This window comes from Electrophorus electricus, unplaced genomic scaffold, assembly GCF_041902795.1.
Source record: "Electrophorus electricus isolate QZ-2024a unplaced genomic scaffold, ASM4190279v1 Scaffold39, whole genome shotgun sequence".
Classification (NCBI taxonomy): domain Eukaryota; kingdom Metazoa; phylum Chordata; class Actinopteri; order Gymnotiformes; family Gymnotidae; genus Electrophorus; species Electrophorus electricus.
Genome location: NW_027658682.1, coordinates 6,321 through 21,997, shown reverse-complemented (window position 1 = coordinate 21,997; position 15,677 = coordinate 6,321). Strand labels below are relative to the sequence as shown.

At 39.2% G+C, this 15,677-nt stretch overlaps 1 protein-coding gene across 1 annotated transcript in view; it reads right to left on the bottom strand.

Moving 5' to 3' along the window:
• LOC145655892 (homeodomain-interacting protein kinase 1-like) overlaps positions 1 to 15,390 on the bottom strand; it is a 78,908-nt gene extending 63,518 nt beyond the window's left edge. The window contains exon 1 of the mRNA XM_081709355.1: positions 15,350 to 15,390. Within this exon, the coding sequence (XP_081565481.1) occupies positions 15,350 to 15,390 (41 nt within the window). The remainder of the gene's footprint in view (positions 1 to 15,349) is intronic.
• Positions 15,391 to 15,677: the final 287 nt, after the last annotated feature.

Sequence of the window (15,677 nt, the reverse complement as noted above, 5' to 3'; positions counted from 1 at the left end):
AGCGAGCCAGTGTATATGTGGTTTGTTAGAAAGTTGTGTCAGTGGGCAACAGAACTCTACTTGTGTCATGAAGGCCACCGCAGAAACAACATGTACAGCCTCCAGTCCATACCTGCTCACAGTAATGGCATGGTGCCGATAGCTGATATTGTTCTGTCATTAAATTCTCAGTTTGGGTGGGTTTTACACTTCTTTAATCTTGATTATGATTTAGACACCAAGTAGGCTTCAGAAATTTAGGTTTGAAAACACACTAAGACAAATGGAGCGGATTTGCACGCACACACACACGCTCGCACACAGAGAGACTGACCATGAAGACTGTAGACCTGGGGCAGGTTGGGGAAGATACAGGAAAGTTCTTCGACGGTCAAAAGGTTCCTCATCTTCTGGAAGAACACCTGATCGAGAACCCTGAGAGTCCGCAAGTGAGATGCTTCCGTTGTGAACAGCTCTGAGGAAGAGGATATAGCAAAGTCACTACAATTTCTTACAAACGTTACACAATTCAGAATTCCACATTTTCATGAGTCAGGATAGAATTATCATATGTGCATAATAAATAGAATACTGTATGTTCAAAAGATTTAGTAGCTATTTAGTTTAAGTTAGATCAGTAAATAATTGTTTTCATTTTACATGTTAACTGTGTACTGGGAGTTGTCTTTTATAGTCAGTTGCTGTGCACCACATTTGCTGTTTTACCATATATGACAGCCTGCCGTTCGATCTCCCGGGAGCCGAGAGAGGCGAGTGTGTGCGGCTCCACTGTCTCCTGCCAGTTCTGACAGTGGACCGTGTCCTCTTCCAAAGGAGGTGCATCAGGCAACAACGCCAGTGGTGTATCCACACTCCTACAGGAAGGGAAGGAGGCATGGGGAAAGAGAGAAAGAGAGACAGAGCTTCAGCAGCAACTTACTAAGATAAATCAAGGTGATGGATATGGATGTTAAAGAACTGGACGGCAGGTGTGCATGTGTGCTCATTAGCATCAGACTAATGAGGTGTATATAGTTATAATTACATCTCAGTCATGCTCACGGATCTCTGCGTCCTGGTGCAAGGCGGTGACATACCTGTCCAGAGTAGATGCTGGAGGCCGGACATTCATGGCTCAGGAACCTCAGCAGCTCTTCCACTAGTGTGTCTACTGAAATATCTTGAATGTTGGATGATCTTTTTAGTGTTCGTTTCAGTATCTGTTCATTCAGCTGAAGAACACCTTTTCTGAACGGGTTATCAGACGCAACAATGGTCCTTAAAAATTCCACATTACCTATTATGATGTAATAAACCGAGGTGTGAGAGCTGCAGTAGTGATCTAAGCCAGTTAGCTAGCTAGCTATGTTCTTGTCCAGACACTTTAATGCCTCATGGCTGGTGCAATGACACAATATTCAACATTTCCCTCTGATTCTACTTTTAATTATGTGACATTAGCTAAGCAACTATAAAGCTACTCTTGTCCAAAAATGCTAGTGTCGTTAGACATATCAAAACGTATCAAACATAGCTTTAGCTAGGCTAGCTAATCAGACCTTCTATGAAACAATCACAACTTAGTAAATTCATAGTTGTTAATCACATTAAAGTGTTTTTTCTTTTTGTTGTTTAAAAAGAGTTACCTTGTTACCTTGCTAGCTAACAGTTAGCTAGTAACAATGCCTTCAAAAGTAGTTCTCCACTGATACAAGATACCTAAGAGAAGTTTGGCTCGGAATGTGACTGATTGAAAAACAAAAATACATCACAAATAGCGTTATGCAATAATACCTAAAGTGCATGCATCAAATACAAACAGTCCCCAATGCAAACCTCTTTTACAAGGCAGCTATTTAGCATCTGCTACTTCTGCAAAACAAACCCAGTCTTGCATGTTAGTGTTAGCTATCCAGCTAGCTAGGCATTGCTCCAGGACAGGTTTTAGTATAGCCAAAATAATTTGATTGCCTGTTAATTTTTTTAAAAAGTTGATGTAGAGATGTGACATTTTACTAAGCGTGCCCTGATAAAAAGCTAATAAAATAGCTAAGGGCCAGATTCTGTTATATCATTAGTTAGTGTCATGTCCGTTGATGCAGGAAAGAAGAGACAGGAAACAGTGTGTTACCCTGTGGCCTTTTATTAATGCAGAGCTCTGGAGATATCACTTCACAACACAGTGCGAGTGAGATCTAAAGCATAACTTTGCAACAGACAGACATATTTCTCTCGCCTTGTGCCACTTCTGCTTTTGTGTTTTTCCATCTCAGCCGTCACCTCTGTTTGACCGTCTCGTACACATGTCTTCTTGCATAATCACACATATGCACGTCTAGGGCATTTCCTGTTATGTCTGGACATACAGTAATTATTTTATTTATTCAAGCATTAGTCCTATTCCATTCTGCACATTATTCTCTACTAGTGTAAGCTTAGCATTCATTTAATTTCTGAAACTCCACAATTCCCCCTTTTGATCTCTACAAAGAGATCACCAATCACACTCCTTTATTCTGGCATCTCCTGTCTCTACGTCCCTTTCCCCCTGTATCAGTGGCATCATCGTGGTACCCTCATGCACATCTTTCCTTTCTATCATAGCTGAGATTAGTCTAACCATTAACGCCCTAATACATGGAATACAGCAGCACCCGCATGTCACAGCAATTCCCGTGAATGTGGCTAATGAAACCATCAATGACACAATTAAGTCTTTCCACTGACCGAACCGGCTCACCGTTCAGGATTCCAACTGGTTGTTTATGCCTGAATTCTCATGCATTTCCTCTGATAGGGTCTTCAAACCATCCAATGCTCTACTAACTGACCCATCCGGAGCGGTATTATTAGGAATGAATGTACAACACACATCCTCAAGCATAGCGCAGACACCCCCCTTTTCCGCCAACAACATGTCTAATGCCATACGATTTTGCACCGCCATCAGTGAGGTTGGTCCCAGCTGATCTCTAAGTCCTTCCACTGCATCCCTAGTCAGGTTGGCTAGCCTGAGGACATTATAATGTACATAGTTAATCCGATCCACATTTTTATTTGGAGTAATGGGGAATAATGCAGAAAGTATCGGAATATTCTCAAATCCCCCTGCTATCTGGTCTGCTAACTTATGTCTGTCCGGAACTCCGCGAGGTATTCCTATTGCATCTATGTATGTGGGGGTATTCCTTGTTAAATCAAAATGGTATGCCTCTCGCTACTGTCTTGCTGCATCAGTTACCGGGTCCCTGTGTAGTTTTTTGCCTATCAGTAATAAAGGAGCTGCTAACCTGACCATGGCGCATGTCGCCTCCGAATTCTCTGGCATGTTAACAACCAAAGTCATCCTTCCACAATAATCATACAATCCTGCTCGTGCCCATGAACCCACAGACTCGTTCCCAGTGACCGTGCGGTTACACCATTCCGCCGGGATGTGCAGCAAGCGTACTTGAGGTGTGCTTGAACTTCTAACGAAGCACGTGTAGTTCCCCTCCCCCTTTTCGGGTGAAAATAGTCCTGTCCTGGTTCTGTTACTGATGGGGGGGAAAATAACGCTCAAAGTGTCACAATTCTTAGGGTTTCTTTCCTTAGTCAGGCCAATCATGCACGCATAACCCTTGGGGTCTTTTTGTGGGAATAGGGGTGCCGGGGTGGTTATAAGTCTGGGTCTTGCGGCTGCACATGCTACACATCCACCAATCTCTACCCCCATTCTTCTTCACCGTCTTGTTGTTAATGTTTTAATCCTTTCCTACTGCCATGCTATTATTTAACCCAAGCGTGACCAAACTGTAAATGGAAACACACAACACAATACACCAACAAATAATCAAACAACACAATTGTCCAGAAGTCATCACTGGTGTTCTGTTCTTCTTACTTCGGGGTCTAAGGGTGGACTACCTTGACCCTTTTGCTCCCGGGGATTATTCTGCCCCTTCCGGGTCAGGTGAGTTAGGTGATGTTTCAGCAAGGTCCCTCGCTGTCTCTTGCAGACTCCTCTGCGGTGACTCTGCGGCGGCGCACTGGCTCAGATGAAACCACGTTTCCCCTTTACCCTTCAGGCGTACGGCGTGGCTGGTTCTTTCTGTCACCTGGAATGGACCTGTCCACCTCGGCTCACTCCATTTTCTCTTGATGACTCTCAGCAGCCCCGAGTCCGTAATGGGTATCGTCTGGGTTTGTCTGCTCCCCATCCGGTCCCCCTCCTGCGTGGAGAAAGCTGAAACGATACTTTGCAATTCATTAAAGTATGATGTGTGTGTGAGATGTTTTTCTTTTCTCATTTATTGTTAAGGGTCCCTGGGGTCCTGGAAATCCTCAACCTGTCTGCAATTCAAAAGGGGTAAAACCAGTTGTTGCATTCACTGAACATCTAATTTGCATTAATGCCAAAGGTAAGGCATCAACCCAATTTAATTTTGTCTGTGCACAGATTTTGGCCACTTTGTTTTTCGCATTTAGATTCATCCTTTCCACCTTACCTTGAGACTGAGGATGATACACTGCCCCAAATGAATGTTTCAGACCCAGCATTTTCTCTAACTCCTGCAAATTGCGCGCTGTAAAATGAGTGCCATTATCTGATCTCACCTTTCTCTGAAACCCATGGTGAGGAATGTACTGGTTCACCAGGAACTTTACCACTGAAGCACTGTCTTCCCGTTTTGTTGGCCACGCTTCCGGCCACCCTGTGTAGTTGTCTACGCACATCAATTCGTACCTGTCACTGTTAAAGCTGGAGACTATGTACTGGTGAAGGTGAGCTCTTACTTCAGTTTGCTACTCCTACATGTATATCTGTCTGTGTTGAGACTAAAACAGGAGCATGTTTTTACACACACACACACACACACACACACACACACACACACAGATATATATGAGCTGTATGTGTGGAATATTTATTCTGGTAAGCCTGTCTGTGATATGTAATATACATGGCTGTGAAATATACTGTACAGTTGTGGCTACATTTCCATAATTATTGGTGACTACTCTCTCCTTTAGAGATTACCTCAGCCAGCTCTCAGAGTCTGCAAGGCCACGCCTTCAGCCACGCCTCCCTGAGTGATGGACACCCCAGACGCCTATTGATGCACAAGCAGCTGCATATTAGCCTGTAGGTTCCACCTTCTTAGTATCAGGACTGGGTGGGAGTGTGTGTCACAGACCTATAGGTCTTCCCAGCTCCAGCTCTTGGAAGCCAGTATGCTCAGTGAGGAGTGTTCACTGCCTCAGTCACCCTGTCTCCTCATTATCAAGCTCATTATGAGGTGATTCAGGCATGGTGAGGCAGAAAACCCCTGAAAATATGCAGGGAAGTTTCCTCAGAACTTGAGCTCAGTGTTCCTGAAGTGCAGTTTGAAATGAAATAAGGCTTTTCATTTTTTCATTCATTCATTTATTCAGAATCATGTCTGACTCATGTATGACTCGGTGTTAAAGGAAAGTTTTAACACAGATTTTGTCTGGGTACACACTTTGCAAACTTCAAACTGCATGATTAGCAGACAGTATTGTAGCTATTCAAGTTTATGATCAATAATGTAAGGTAAGTGTGTGTCAACTCTGGGTGGGTCAGGGTGTGTTCTCCCCTAAACATACTTCTGACATAATGATTTGTTTAAACACTACAATTCTCTATATCCTAATAATTACTGCCACATTTTAATAACCTGTAATACACTGTAAATACAGCATTTGTAAGCTTTAAATTTACAAACATGAACAATCATACTATAGCAAATACATGATACTCATACCTGTGACATAGTGTTTTGAACAGACATTTGCTGCCACACCTGCTATTTTAGCAGGCTAAATAATCTACCTTCAGAAATGCTAATATGCTTAATTTCATGCAAGTGCTAGTGTTCCTATTTGCTTGCTGATGTGCATGGAAGCACCATATTATTATTATTATTACTATTATTATTATTACTATTATTGTTATTACTATTATTATTATTATTATTATTATTATTATTATTATTACTATTATTTTTATTATTTTTATTATTATTGAGTCAAACTGCTATCAAGTTAGCTGGTTGCTCTTAACTAGTAGTGCGAACAGGACAGGGGACTTGGGGAAGACCCAAAGGGTGAGGTTTGTGTGTGTACATTCACAAGTCCTGGTGCACAGCCACTGACATACATAAACACTGCTATCTGGATCTGGAATTTTTAACATTAATGTACAGACTATTCTTTCTCCTTAAAAAATTCATTATGGTAATAATTATGGCAGTATATGTTCCCCTGCAAACAAATGCTAGGCTGCAGGCTGCACGATGCTGCAATCAACCAGCTGATGGCAAATCCAGACAGTGTTGTTATTGTGGCAAGAGACTTATTGTAAATGCATTGCCATTAATTGAGAGTCATTTTAAAATATTTTTACTCTCCCACTGCGCATACTCCCGTTTTCATAAATTGGTAAATATACATGTTGCTGCTTGTCACACAAACTTTTGTTGTACACAAGTAATAATGAGAAAAGGACTCATCATATGTTTTATGATATAGCTAAAGCTATGCATTTATCAAGAGGATTTAACACATTACAGAACACATCTAGTTAATCCTTTCCATGATTGACCCAAGGGCAGATAGCAATTATTTAAGTGTTACTATGTTTTAATTTAATAATAAAAATGACCATATGAACCTTTTTGCTTTATATTTGTTTATATTCAGCTGCCTTTATAATGACAATTATTTATGACAATTTATGACAATGACAATTTACAATACATTTTCAGTGAGTGGTATAATTAAAGTAAAATCATTGTTAAATAAGTCTCATTCTTGTCTCAGATTCAAACACTACAAAATCTTGGTCTTTGCTTGAATGATTTTTTAATGGTCCTGACTACAACACTATCCTTTGATAAGCTTGGAAGTTGTACACTACTGTGAGAGGAAGTTACATTCAGCTAGGAAAGAACCAACAATCAAATAATATACACAGATTAAGATGGCCATTAAAGATCCCAAACTAAGATTAATGCACTAATTAATAAACTACAACTTGTTTGCAGGAGTTCATCAGTGTTTTATCATTGGCATAGGTAAAGGGGTTTTCAGGCACAAGTTAAAAAAGGCACAAGTTGTCAAAGCATAAGAATAATGACCATAATGATCATAAGAAAGCCTTTCTGAGCCAAAGATCTGAATTAACAGGGAATAACAGGAGCACTTGCAAAACTGTGCCTAAGTGTATCCAGAAAGCACTGTTGGGCTTTTGTAGGAAAAAAAGGTTACACAAAGGTTACACTGATAAAACAGTTTAATCTGAACGAAGAATCAAGACCCAGGAGCTGTAAAAGAATAAGTTAATCTCTGCATTGCTCTCTATATAGGGGGAGTTTTACAACATTGGAGTGCACAAGAAACCCGCTTTTGCCCCGACACCATTTTCACTGCCACCTGATGAAAGCAACATGCTGTATATGGGCATCTCTGCCTTCACTGTCAACTCAGCAGGCTTTGTGTAGAAAAATGCAGGAGCACTCACACTCAGAATCACAGACGACATGGTGAGTTTAAACCACTCCTTGCCATCACTGAGGGAAAGGTGTGGATGTGGTTACCTTACAAGACCAGGCTATTTAGTTAGAAGACTGATGAAGAAGACTGATAACTTTATACTGTTCTCCCAGTGCACATTAATAATCCCTTAATAGTGTAATAAATGAATGGACAAATAAATGATCAACAGTCCCTGAAAATGAAACAAACGTTTATCCTTCCAGATTCCCAGAGCCTCTCCATATCGTCTGAACACCAAGACATTTGAAGCCTTAATTCCGCAGGTATAAGAGATCACTTTCTGTATTCATCACACAAGCATGCAGAAACTGCGGATTTTATATTCTCACATAGGTTTCCTAACACAGTAGACTGAATCTTAAAGGAATAATAAGGTTTAAAGAGTAACAAATAATATGATCTCATTAGCAACACAACCATATTTAGATGAAGAATTTCCGAAAAGAACAACATTTCACATGATGATGCTTGGATGAAATGTGTTGAAAACACTGAGTTCTTTTGCTTTTGGTGCTAAAGGCACTTGCAAGTACACCTTACACAGATTGATGGTGGTAGTATGGTTGGCATTCAGTTAAATCAATTAAACTTTGGACAGGGGTAGATTTGTCCTTCATACTGTTATTCAGCACAGGTAATAGCCATTTTGGGACTTTGTATCACTTTTGGGAGGCTGCCGTGTTCTCCTTAAAGTACCCAGGTTGAAGAGTGCTGGGCCCAGGAGTATTATCACCTGCTCCTGCATTTCTGCCGATGAAATAGTGAGACGGATCCACATCCTGCCTGCTTATTGGGGACGTACTGTTCTAGCAGCTCTTCCTCATCTGTCCATGCTCATACCATGGGTTGCTGTACTGTTTCCATGCTTATGTGGTACTCTTTCCGCAGGATGCTATGGAACTTTTGGTGCTCCCTGCTCCTCTCTGGCATTTGTAGCTTGACCTTCCTGGTGATTTTTTTGCAGTCCACGTCACTTTGCCAGGAGCTTCCTTTTGCTGATTAGCAGAAGCAGGAATACCTCCTGTCCTGCCAGGCTTTTGCAGTCATATTAGGCACATTGACTGCTCCGCTCTTACCTGCTTTCTATATCTTATGTTTGGGCTACTTGTGGAAGTGACATGAAAGCAGTGTTATGTTTATGTTAGTGTGGAGTTTGATATCTTGTGGAATTTCCACCACGCTGTTAGTATCATGGCCACCCACAAATTGTTGATCATGAATGTTCTTTAATTGATTTGACTGATAAATGGTAAGTCTGACTTTTAGATCTTTGCATAATGTTTGCTCTATGTCTATCCATATTCTGTCTGATATACTAGGTTTTATCCATTTTATTCCATATTGTAGTTGATTTGCAATAATCAACTACAGTTCTGTAATGTTGTGAGTTTGATTTTATGTGATTTATTTTTCCAGTAGAATCAAGTTATGATGTTGTCCAAAGATTTTAGACAGGTTGGTGGCGCTGGAATAATTGAAAACAAACAATTTCGTTTAGGTTATATTCTCATTTTAATTATTGCAGTTTGTCCAAAGAGTATAAGGTGCAACTTTGTCCATCAATGAAGTTCGTCGCTTATTGTTTTAATAATTGGATGACTATTTATTCTGAATAACAGACAACTGGGAAGTGAATTTAATACCCAGATATGTAATATGATTGGTATTCAGGGGGATGGGGAATGTTTTTAATTGCATCATAAAGATATGCTGCTAATATATAGTATAATACACAAATATACTACTGGAGATACAATTTGACCAGTTATGTGTGATGTTCTGTGATGATCATATAGAACACCACAGACAACTGTGTGGCACATCACTGTTAAACCTCCTGATTGCAACCCGGGGCATCGTGAACTGTACAACATGACCCTCAGACAATGATCTCTGAGTGAAAACGATAAACATAATCATCTTCATATCATCACTTTCTCTTCAAGTTCAGTGGAAGAGAGGTCAGTGAAAGGGAGTTTTAATACCCTTTCCATTTTTAACTTTAATAAAAACACAGATGGAAAAATTCCAGAAAGTGAGACAGAGAAAGGAAACTAGACTTTAAAATGGTGCTGCCCTCTTGACTTACAACTGTAGATTATTGAAATTATTACAAATGTCTGACGCCAAAAGGGATTGTGTCAGTGTTTCACTACTCAGTATTGCATTTGGTAGACAGTATAAACAAGCAGACTATGGTTAAAAAAATCACAGAAATAAAGCAAACACCAATATAATCTTGAACCACCTAGTGCCAGGAAACATTAGATTACTGGAACAAAATCAGACAACTAGCAGAACAACTTTTTAACCAATGATGCAGATGCACTTTTAGTGGATTTATTTATCTGTATTTCAATCCACTAAAGTTTTTCACTTGATCTAACATTACATTTAAGACCGAAATCCTGTTACGTCTCACAGAAGATTCCACTGATCAAGCTGCTACTTACCCATCCTGGTCCTGGAGTACCTTTGCTCTGTACACTTTAGTGATGTCTTTGCTACCAACAAGCCTATTTTAATCCATCAGATAGTAACCAAACGCTCCTTTGCTGCAGAGCACAGAAATCATTCAAATTTGCAGTCAACAGATACATCTGGGCCAGATTTTGGATCAATGGACTAGGCTGGAACTGCACATATACTGTATATGCAAAATTCAAAATACGGGGAGTGGTTGGTCTCTTTTGCAATCAAATCTGAATACTATGGAATTCGTTTCACATTTGTTTAATTTGACAGATTTTAAATGGATAATGGACATCACTAGACAAAAAGGAATAAACAACTATATGAAAAGGAACAAAACCAAAAACAAAGGAAGACTTTAACACACTTGCCCAAACAAGCACTAAATCTGACAAAAATAGATCAACCAATGACATAGCTGTGAAGGAACATATTAGCCATTGTTTTCTTGTCATCAACAGTAATTTTAACTGATTGTTAACATACTGTTCAAGTCTTCAACTGATTTGCTCCCAACATACGAATGGGTACAAATATGGTTCATTACCCAGCTGCACAAATTGCTTCTGACATACTGGGCAGCTACAGGGTTCTTCTCCCGTGTGGATTCTGACATACTGGGCAGCTATGGGCTTCTTCAGTTGTGTGGATTGTCTTCTGCTCCTCCATGTGGCCTGTTTCACCAAAGCCCTTCCTGCAGTATTTGCAGCACTATGGCAAGCGGACACCCTTGTGTGAGCGTTTAGGTGCTTCTCAAGAGTCTGGGCAAGTTTGAAACACCTGCCCTAAACATCACTGACATTATTTCTTGTAGGTGATTAGCCACGTGTTTCTCTAGTCACAAGTACTTTTTGATTTATTTGGTTTTTTAAATAGGTAATTTTATATATAATGGCAACAAATGACATTTTAAGTTTTATGACAAAACGTGCAAACAAGCTGGCCTGAGAGGTGTGTAGCGGGATATGACTCAGTGCATCTCTGGTGCTGCTTTTGATGAGTACAGTGTCATGAGTGTGTCTGTCCAGCGGTGCAAAGAGGGGATACAGCAAGGCATGGCATGGTGTTTATTCATTCGTTTGCATAGAAAATGACGCCTTTTCACATTGTGGAACTACAAATATGGCGGTCTTTTTTGTGCGGCGTAGTAAAGACATATGTTGTGGAATTTTGAACAAACAGCAAGTCAGACGTGATTAAGAGAGTAATTTAATAAGAAAAAGAATAAAATAAATGTTTGGCTCTCCTCAGGTAGGGAGCCCCGAGTATACAAAACCGTGGCTAGTTATACTACTCCTGTGCTGTCTTTAACCAATCATCTTTTCTTAAGCAGCTCTTCTTTCCTTTGTTGCTGTGGCTATAAGCCAATCAGCTCTCAGCTTGTTTTTTTCCACAAACCAACCCAAACTGTCTCCAAACAGTGTGGGTTGTGTGTCAAGTTGACCTTGATGTTAACAGTTCCTGATACATGTTCAACTTAATCAGCAACAGGCGGATATAAATGTGCAAACAGCATTATTAATTTAAGAACACAAGGATCAGTGTGATTTTATATGAATCACATAATACATAGTTTCGTATCATTTTCCATCACACGTAAAAACAGAGTCTCACCGTATTGTCGGGCAGGAGGATCTGGACTCATTTATTACTTAATATCTTACCCCATCTAGCGGTCATTAGAGGTTAGTCTTGAATTGATTTCTGTCGTGCAATATTTTAGATATAAATGTTTACATTTTCTATTACAGAACACGGCAAAGTATAGTCAACCAGTTCTAACCTTTTGAGAAAAACTTTAACTTCAAAGTAGGTGAATCTATTTACTTAGATTGAACCAATCGGATCACAGTTTATTTACATAGCATCAATGCTTTGAGTGCTTTAGATATAAGGACATCATGGCGATCTTTCTGCTCACACCTCAGTCAGTCTAGAATTCTGTACTATGTGTTTCTATAGCTTCCAACTTTCACGAGTTTCTTGAATCTGTGGAGAAAAGTGCAGACTCAGGTACTTTCTTATTTGTGAACATTTATACATTTTATGTAATTTTTTTATCATCTATAATGTTTCATTACTTTTCATTTATAGATATAAGGACACAAAAACAGTTCATATACTCAATGAATTGTTACAAGATAATCTTTTCTAGAGAATGTTTACCATTTGTTAAAAGACTGATTTATTTCTAAAGGTTTATGCAGTTTGTTAATTTGTCACATGGAGGCAGAAGGGGTGAATCTGATATACCCCTCTTCCATCATCAACTATTCATCGAGTCCTCCAGTGGAGCTTGTACAACCAAAGAAACGCATACAGCGGTCACCGGCGGTTCTAAGTTACATCTAAAGAGGTCTAGGCCTATACACACTGTTCCACCTGAGGTAATAAAATGTTTTGGGGTAAAGGTATTTTCATGAGGCGATCTGTGATCTAATTATAATAGGCTTTGAAGCTCTCTGCAACAGGTGCAGAGTGGTGCAAGACTGTGTTTGAAAGCATAAAGAGGAATAATGTTTCTGGGGTATCTCAAGGCCTTTTTGGGTCTGTAAGTGCAGAGCAGAGGCTCTGATGCAGGTGGTTTCAAGGCCTCTGTGGAAGTCTACGGCAGATGACTCTGGACTGTTCCCGTGAGAAATAGCTTCCTAAGTATTGGGAAAGATCCCGGCTTTTAAAAGACGTGAAAGCCTCTTCGAGAGTTCTGTGGCTAAGCAAGGTTCATTATCTTACCATAAGAGCAGGGTGATACTGACCTGCAACATCATCTTGCAGGTGTTTGATGGTATGAGTTGAGATCATCTTTGTTAAAAACAAAAAAAACAACAACAAAAAAAAAAAACAGGAAAATCTTCCAATAGGATATACTGGGGTCAAGCTTCAATTTGTACAATGATAGATCTCAATTTGCATATATTGAATAATGTATGGTTGAACACAGTGGTGGAGATTTCAAACACCAGTATGTAGAGAAGGTGTGGCAATCACATAATCAGTTGTGAAAACTGGATAAAAATGTGTGTTCCTTGTGTGATTATTAGACATATTCTGGACTATGCCTCGTTTGTATGTAACGCTGAGCTCAAAATAAATAATGGACCTACTACTCTCTTCAATTAATTCTTGAGTCTGCATCTTTATTTTCTGTTTAAAGAGGACTTAATAAAATTACTGGAATGTGGGCAATATCTAGTAACACAGTGCCGAGTCTGCTAAACGTAGATCCCAGCCTTTTATATGGCCTCTTCCCTTTAATTCTACTGACTATAATTAATGTAAACCTTGTCGATTCTGGTGTTTGCTGTATAGAGGTAGCGAAAACTTTGCTAAAACAATGAAAAATATGCATCCTGTGAAAAGTTTATTGAACAATATAACATTGTTCCTTACCCAGAGCCATAACACGTCATTGATGGAAATCACACTGATGTGAGGGCGGTATGGGCCAACTCAACTGTATTTCCTGATTGTTTTATTCTGCAGGAGGATGTGGTCCAAATATTTAAAAAATCACAGGTTTGTTTAAGAGGACATAGTCGAACAGTTTGGGCTTACTGTTATTTTAATACTAGTGGTAACTATTAGTAAATACAACAATCTGACCATCCTCATACTGCATTGAGTGCTGTGCAGCTAACAAAGATGATAAAGGGTAGAAACCGAAAGGTATGAGAAGGGATGAAAAGTAGTAATGAAGTTTGGAAAGTAATGTCGTTCCTAAATACCCAGTCAGTTAGTTTTAAAGTTAAACATTCAAACATAACATGAAGAGTCAGCCTTCAGAATTAGTTAAAGAGAATAGCTGGTCCCATCCTTTATTGCCGGTTAACCTTAACAAACATTATTGAGGCACCCTTCGTGAAGGTCTAACTGTCAAACAGAGAACCCATATTTTTATACACTTTTCAGAAGTGGTTATGTATTCACCCCACCTTCCTTTACATATTAGTGTTTGCATTCACCACCATTACATCTGAACCACACAGTAGTCAATATATGCAAACTGCTATTCAATACCCACACCAGTTGGAAGCCATTACCACTACATTCCAAGAGAAGATTTGTATTAGCCTTGTCCTAAAGAAGATTGTTTTTCTATATGGTCCTGAGCCTGGTGGAGAGTTCATATATCTTACCCTGAGGTCCACCAAAAGCCTACGCAGGATCCTTTACTGAAGCCTGAAGCCCTGTATGTAAGTCATTCTGAAAGGACACAGAATCTCTAAACTCCCTTATGTTTTATGTTATTAATCTGTCCAATGCACTGTTAGGCCTCTTTTCCCTGTAAACACGCATGTTATTACCTCAGTAATAACAGGGACCACCTCTTGTAAAGAATTTATTGCATTTGAAAGTATGGAAATGTGGTCAAAGGTGATGCTAGAAACATCTCCCTTTAAAGGTTAGAAAAGGATATGGAAAGGTGGCTACATGCTTAAAAGCTAAAATGTTACATGTAACTAAACTGTGAGAGATGCCTTTATAAAGAACAGTGTGTGAATCTACAGGGGATGCAGTGGCTGATGTGATCGTGCGTCTGCTATGATAGCGAGGCGAGGTTATTATATTGTGGCTTGTATGTAGTTCAAATGAAATTAAGGAATGGTCTGAGATGGCATCCGACTGGGGTAGTCTGACTATGTTCTCCGTGTCCACCGTATGTCAATAGTAAGTCAAGCGCATGTCCATCAGAGTGTGTGGGTTCTCTTATACATTGGATGAAACCAATTGATTCTGATATACAGCTAAAGGCCAATCTCAAAGGGTCTTGGGCATTATCAAGGTGAATATTGAAATCACAAAAAATAATGGCTCTTTCTACAAAAGTGACTAGATTAGAAAGGAAATCTGAAAATTCCTTAATAAATTCTGAGTAGGGCCGTGGTGGCCTATAGATACCAAATAGTGAAACAGGCTGGGTGGGCTTCATATCGCTGGCTACATCATTCATTTTAGAAAAAAAAACAAAATTTCCCCTTTTTTCCTCAATTATCCTGTTATCTTCAATTCCCTGCTCTAAAGCGATTACTCACGTAATACTAGTCAGAGTTTTAGGGTGCCCCAAAAGGGTGCATTAGGTGCATTAAAGTTACTAATAAAGACATCAGAATATTCCCTGTCTTTCAAGTAGAAAATAAATCAGAATACCACAGAAATGTATTTGCTATTAAGTAACCTAGAGCCTTAAAGATTATTTTGGACTTCAGTGGACGTAAGAACAATAGCAGGTAAATAAACTTTATTTATTTATTTATTCCTTAATATGGCATTCTCTAAAATGATGTAAATACATTGAAAATATGCAGTACAAGTGCAGTAAAATAATTCAATGTTGTACTTCTTCTTCTTCAAAGCAGAGCATTGGGTACTTAATACCATTGAACTGTGTCAAATCAATGTGCCCTATTACCATTGAATTTTTACTATTACTATTACAACAGTAATGTAAATAATGTGATACAAATAGTTAATGAAGTACAAATTCATGAAACTCACATGCTGCTAGTATGTTAAAAGTTATAAATGTAAATGACAATTAATTATTCATACTGTTGTTGGTGGGGAATTCAGTAGATTGACTGATTTAAACAACTCCCAAAGTATTTGCATAACCTGAAACACACATTATGAAGACTTCCATTAAAATTACATTTATTTCAAGATTA